The sequence below is a fragment of the Taurulus bubalis genome (genome assembly GCF_910589615.1).
Source record: "Taurulus bubalis genome assembly, chromosome: 9".
NCBI lineage: Eukaryota > Metazoa > Chordata > Actinopteri > Perciformes > Cottidae > Taurulus > Taurulus bubalis.
Window position 1 is genome coordinate 2,806,707 of NC_136597.1, and position 6,983 is coordinate 2,813,689.

At 46.4% G+C, this 6,983-nt stretch overlaps 1 protein-coding gene across 1 annotated transcript; it reads left to right on the forward strand.

Annotated features, from left to right (window-relative positions):
- Nucleotides 1-5,445: 5,445 nt before the first annotated feature.
- Nucleotides 5,446-6,642, forward strand: chst6 (carbohydrate sulfotransferase 6; the record flags this gene model as incomplete). Its single annotated transcript, XM_079223152.1, has 1 exon — nucleotides 5,446-6,642. One exon carries the CDS (start codon nucleotides 5,446-5,448, stop codon nucleotides 6,640-6,642), a length of 1,197 nt encoding a protein of 398 aa, XP_079079278.1.
- Between the last annotated feature and the right edge of the window lie 341 nt (nucleotides 6,643-6,983).

Sequence of the window (6,983 nt, forward strand, 5' to 3'; positions counted from 1 at the left end):
GCAGCTGCGCGACACCCTGGAACAACCCCGAGGAGCTTGTTGAGCAGCTTTATGCAGCTTTTGTTTTTGTATTCAACAAAACATTCCCACATCTATCAGGACTCGAGGGAGGCGAGTGTCGCTGCGTCGAAGGCCCGATACAGACGGCCTGCTGAGCTCGGGTTCAGCAGGTCCCATTGTCATCGCCCGCCTCATTGTCAAAAAAAAAGGCCACAACTTCGTACTTTATCATGATGGACGGTAGATAAATATTTATCGGACTTGCCGTTTCCCTCAGGCGTCAACTTCTGGTTCTTAAACTTATATAAACTTGCCAAAATTGATCTTTTCCTTCGGAATCTGTCCCTAAACGGGCCGGGGACCAAATGTATGTTACGCAGGACATTAATGACAGCGACTGGGCTGTGTGGAACAACTGGGATGTATTTCATCTAAGATCAATTATAATCAGAGTTTAAAGAAGCTAGTTTTGAAATGATGCAGAGTGCTGTTGCACAATGAAGAACTAATCACTGTTTAGTAAATCAAAGTTTAAACCAAAATTAAATACTTTTTTATTAATATGGAGAAGCTTGCTTTTTTTAATTTAAATAGATTAATTGCCATCTGTTGGGAACTAGACCAGACGGGGACGCTAACTGGCACCAGCTCTGTATTCCTTAACAAAACGCTTCACTGTTTACCGGAATGAGAGGGTAGGATAGACTTTGTAGCGATGAAGTTTCTTCTTGTTGTGATAGTGGTTGAGCTCTACCCAGCATGCAGTTTGGCGGTGTAATTTTATAAATGTACAATTATTAGTGTTACGAATTGTTTATGTGTCCATGCGCTGGTAAAGAGTACATAGTGAGTACATACAGATTATGTTGTTCTTGTTCTGAAAAACTGTTATATATTAATTTTTCATTTGCACACGCCCCATGAAGCTTGGTCTGTAGTATGAAGTCATTCCTCAGTCCCATTTGATCTCAGTCCCTCTGAAAGTCGTGACAGACAACATTTCTACTCAGAAAACGATAATACAATAAGATTAGATTAGATAAGATTTGGTATTAGACATTTATCGACATGTATCTACCATTTTATTCATATATTCATATATATATATATATATATATTAAAATATATTAAAGCTCAAACGCTTACGGGTTTCAAAGAGTCAGAAGAGGACACGTCTCGGTTAGCAATGATGAGAAGGTTTTTCCTGGTTGTATTGTTTTTGGAGCAGACACTGGGAGGAATCAGTCTGTGGCAACACCTGAGGACTGGAAGTGTAACGCAGGATGATGTAAGATGCTGTAAAGTTAAACCTGTTGTAAAGTTTATAACTCGGGGAATCAGTCCCCCAATCGAATTCTGTGGAGATGCCAATGTATGAAGTGTTTGACGGTGAGACGATCCCATAAGATCAACACACTATTATAACCATGGGGTTTAGTTTATAAGGAAGAGAGAGAAAAGAGAGAGAGAGAGAGAGAGACTAATACCAGCAACTGGAGAGAGAGAGAGAGAGAGAGGGACTAATACCAGAAACTGGAGAGAGAGAGAGAGAGAGAGAGAGAGAGAGAGGGACTAATACCAGCAACTGGAGAGAGAGAGAGAGAGAGAGAGAGAGAGAGAGAGAGAGAGAGAGAGAGAGAGAGGGACTAATACCAGAAACTGGAGAGAGAGAGAGAGAGAGAGAGAGAGAGAGAGAGAGAGACTAATACCAGAAACTGGAGAGAGAGAGAGAGAGAGAGAGAGAGAGAGAGACTAATACCAGAAACTGGAGAGAGAGAGAGAGAGAGAGAGAGAGAGAGAGAGACTAATACCAGAAACTGGAGAGAGAGAGAGAGAGAGAGAGAGAGAGAGAGACTAATACCAGAAACTGGAGAGAGAGAGAGAGAGACTAATACAGCAACTGGAGAGAGAGAGAGAGAGAGAGAGAGACTAATACCAGCAACTGGAGAGAGAGAGAGAGAGAGAGAGGGACTAATACCAGAAACTGGAGAGAGAGAGAGAGAGAGAGACTAATACCAGCAACTGGAGAGAGAGAGAGAGAGAGAGAGAGAGAGAGAGAGAGAGAGACTAATACCAGTAACTGGAGAGAGAGAGAGAGAGAGAGAGAGAGACTAATACCAGCAACTGGAGAGAGAGAGAGAGAGAGAGAGAGAGAGAGAGAGAGACTAATACCAGCAACTGGAGAGAGAGAGAGAGAGAGACTAATACCAGCAACTGGAGAGAGAGAGAGAGAGAGAGAGACTAATACAGCAACTGGAGAGAGAGAGAGAGAGAGAGAGACTAATACCAGCAACTGGAGAGAGAGAGAGAGAGAGAGAGAGAGAGACTAATACCAGTAACTGGAGAGAGAGAGAGAGAGAGAGAGAGAGAGAGACTAATACCAGCAACTGGAGAGAGAGAGAGAGAGAGAGAGAGAGAGACTAATACCAGCAACTGGAGAGAGAGAGAGAGAGAGAGAGAGAGACTAATGCCAGCAACTGGAGAGAGAGAGAGAGAGAGAGACTAATACAGCAACTGGAGAGAGAGAGAGAGAGAGAGACTAATACCAGCAACTGGAGAGAGAGAGAGAGAGAGAGAGAGAGAGAGACTAATACCAGTAACTGGAGAGAGAGAGAGAGAGAGAGAGAGAGAGAGAGAGAGACTAATACCAGCAACTGGAGAGAGAGAGAGAGAGAGAGAGAGAGAGAGACTAATACCAGCAACTGGAGAGAGAGAGAGAGAGAGAGACTAATACCAGCAACTGGAGAGAGAGAGAGAGAGAGAGACTAATACAGCAACTGGAGAGAGAGAGAGAGAGAGAGACTAATACCAGCAACTGGAGAGAGAGAGAGAGAGAGAGAGAGAGAGAGAGAGAGACTAATACCAGTAACTGGAGAGAGAGAGAGAGAGAGAGAGAGAGAGAGAGAGACTAATACCAGCAACTGGAGAGAGAGAGAGAGAGAGAGAGAGAGAGAGAGAGAGAGAGACTAATACCAGCAACTGGAGAGAGAGAGAGAGAGAGAGAGAGAGAGAGAGAGACTAATACCAGCAACTGGAGAGAGAGAGAGAGAGAGAGAGAGAGAGAGAGACTAAAACCAGTAACTGGAGAGAGAGAGAGAGAGAGAGAGAGAGACTAATACCAGCAACTGGAGAGAGAGAGAGAGAGAGAGAGAGAGAGAGACTAATACCAGCAACTGGAGAGAGAGAGAGAGAGAGAGAGACTAATACCAGCAACTGGAGAGAGAGAGAGAGAGAGAGAGAGAGAGAGACTAATACCAGCAACTGGAGAGAGAGCACACTATTATAGCCATGGGTTTTAGTTTATAAGGAAATGCATCATGAATAGAAACTGGCAGCAACTGAAGAGAGAGAGAGAGAGATAGAGAGAGAGAGAGAGAGAGAGAGAGAGAGAGAGAGAGAGAGAGAGAGAGAGGATGCTGCCTGCTGTTTACCTTCCGGAGGCTCTGAAGTTGAGGCGTCGTGTCGGGGCGTGTTCAATACGCTCACCTGGATCCCCTCAGTCAGCAGGACCTGCATCTCCCAGAGGGAACGCCGGAGCCCCAGACTCTGTCTGTTTCTCCTGTCTGCTCTCGTCTCTGTTCACAGAATCATTCTGAGGCCGGGAGAGAGAGAGAGAGAGAGAGAGAGAGAGAGAGAGAGAGAGAGAGAGAGACCACTGAGGGGATCAAACATTGGGGCATACAAAATCACCAGAGTTCAGGAACTGTCCTTGACAGACTCTTTGTGTCTCTCCCCCACCCAGCTGGTCCTCGTGTGCACAAGTGGAACCTCCACAGGCTCTCCTGCTCCCCACATGTGAGCTGTGCTTTAAGGTCCCTGAAGGCCTCTTTCTCCTCGGCTCTCCTCCACGTGTTCCTTACCGGGAAAGGAATCGCATCATAAACTGCAGAGGTGATGATAAAAGAACACACATATGTCATAAGAACCGACCACCGACCTTTTTTTGTCGACAGGCTTAGTCCCCCTACTGTGTGTGCCCTGAACTAACAAAGGCATTTGACCTGCGACCTTGGCTCGGGGCCAGGCTGCCTGAAGGCCTTCCTCTTTTCCACACTTCGCAAAATTGCTGTTATGAGGTTTAACGTGACTGATCCGTCATGACCTCGGTTCCTCTCTGGTGTCTCCGGTTTGTTATTTATTTTCTGTTATCTCAGAAGTCGGAGCTGCATGATGTCATGCGGGTTCACTGTGTCGGAAAACCTAGCGAACTGATGAACTTCACCAACAGGAAATTACCCATATGCTGTAAGGCGACATGGCTTCCTTTCAGTAACCAGAATAGATTATAAATCAGTCACGAACAGTGAGACAAAGGTGAGGCAGAGAGTAGCTATTTCAACATTCATGGCACACTTGCGTTACACAGCAGAGGTGCATATTGTATACACTTGGGAAACTGGTTGTGTTTTCCCTCAGCCAAGATCAGATGACCGGGAGAGTCTTGTGGATGCGTGGTCACCTCTTTGTCCCACATCGTCCTTTGTATAGTGCTTTAATGTCGTCTTATTATGGGATGCCAGGGCATTTAAAAATGGCAAAATACCGCCACGAAAGCAGACGCTCTGCTTTCTATGCTCTATTGTAGTGATCACCAGGGATTGTCTCTATTCTGTTGTCTCTATATTCTATATATACTCAGGGTTCTCACGGTCATGGAAAACCTGGAAACGTCATGACATTTTAAAATGGTTATTTCCAGGCCTGGAAAAAAATAAAATCCCAAAAGTGTAGTAAAAGTCATGTAAATGTGTTATATTCATGTGTTCATGTAAATGTGTTATATTCATGTGTTCATGTCGTTCATTTACGCTGAGTTTGAAATAATGAATATGCTTTTAAAAGAAAGACTCAGAATATAAGCAGGCATACATACAGGCATCTATATAAATGTTTATTCTTTTAATCAAACTATTGTCTCATTCATTTGTGTCATTTAAGGTTTACTGTATGCTTTGTGTTCTCATTGTTAGTTTAAATACTACATTTACTCACTTTTTACTGTTTACACCCAGATTTCACTAAATGTTTGTCATGGACATTTGGTTTAAAGTCATGGAAATCCATCAAAAATGTATATGAACCCTGTTTAACTGCCATGTAACATCACATGACATCATATTTCGGCATATACTGCATATCCGTGAAATGTAAGGAAGGTATGAAGAGATGAAGAAACAGACACCGCCCAAGTCTAACCTCATATATAATTACAATGTACTGATTGTTGTTTAAAAAGGCTTTTTGGAAATGTTGCACTGTTGACTTGTGCTCTGTGTTGCTTATTGGGCATTTACAAGGAAAATTATACTTTGTGGAAAAAGTAATTTCCTATTCACATATCTATTTTGCGCTCTCTCTCTCTCTCTCTCTCTCTCTCTCAGCAGCAGAAGCTCCACCGAGGACAGAAAGGAGAAAGATCCACATCGAGCCCCAGCGACCGCCATCATGCTCCGCTGCAGAATGAACCTCAGCACCATGATCTTCCTGGTGATCCTGCAGGGGGCAGCGGTGGTTCTGTTCTGCGGCTGGTACGTCCAGCTCAGTCCCTGCGGCTCCGCCCCCTCCAACGGCAAAGTCCACGTTCTGCTGTTGTCCTCGTGGCGCTCCGGCTCGTCCTTCGTGGGCCAGGTGTTCAGCCAGCACCCGTCTGTCTTCTACCTCATGGAGCCAGCGTGGCACGTGTGGACCAAAATCCAGAAACCCGGCGCGCGGGTTCTCCGAATGGCAGTGAGGGATTTGATCCGAAGCGTGTTCCAGTGTGACTTATCTGTGATGGAGGCCTACCTGTCAGAGCAGCCCCAAGTGTCCTCCTTGTTCATGTGGAGTCACAGTAGAGCGCTCTGCTCACCGCCGACCTGTCCGCTCACGCCACGCGACCAGTTCAGCAACCAGAGCCAGTGTCTCAAGACGTGTGGTACTAGCGGCCTGCCGGCGGTGGAGGAGGCGTGTGGCACTTACAGCCACGTGGTACTAAAAGAAGTGCGAATCTTCGAGCTGGAATCCCTCTTCCCGCTCTTGCAGGACCCGAGCCTAGATCTCCGCATCATCCACCTGGTCCGGGACCCTCGGGCCGTGGTGCGGTCCAGAGAGGAGTCGGCCAAAGCCCTCATGAGCGACAACGCCATCGTCATGGAGCAGAGAAGCATCCCGGCAGCCGAGGTGCAGTACCAAGTCATGAAGGAGATCTGCCAAAGCCACGTCCGCATCAACGAGAGGGCCACGCTGACGGCCCCTCCGTTTCTAAATGGCCGCTACAAAATGGTGCGCTACGAGGACGTGGCGCGCAACCCGCTCGAGGAGATAACCGCCATGTACGACTTTGCCGGCCTGGAGTCGACCAGCCAGTTGGAGGAATGGATCTACAGGGTGACTCACGGGAAAGGCAAAGGCTCCAAGGAGGAGGCCTTCCAAATCACCTCGCGGAACGCCGCCGATGTCTCCCGGGCTTGGCGTACCACGCTGCCGCACAGCAAGGTCAAGCGGATCCAGGAGGTGTGCAAAGGGGCCATGTCGTTGCTCGGGTACAGGACGGTTAACAGTGAGAAGGAACAGAAGAAACTGGACATCGATCTCCTGATGCCGCAGGAACCGTACCAGTTCAGCTGGTTGCCCGATAAGACAGAGCGTCCTAGTAATGGTTAAAACTGCATTTGAAGGACAAAGACACCAAGAGACGACATTGGATTGACATCTGTTTTTTGTTTTAAGGGTTTATTGGCTGTATGCGTGTGTAATGAGTGCTGCCACAGAATGAGCAACTGACCAACTTGCATGATGTCCGAGTTTAAAGCATTGGTTTGTCAGTGGAGTGAGAGGGTTAGAAAGCTGTTGACGATACATTTTGTTCAGAGGGCTGTATCCCATGCATTTGGTACTAAACTGGAAAACACATTACCTGATCCACTAAGATTTGCTGACATTTTCCCTTCTTGCCTGAAGTCTGGCACGTGTGCAAAAGAACAATTTTACAGCAATTCTGCAAC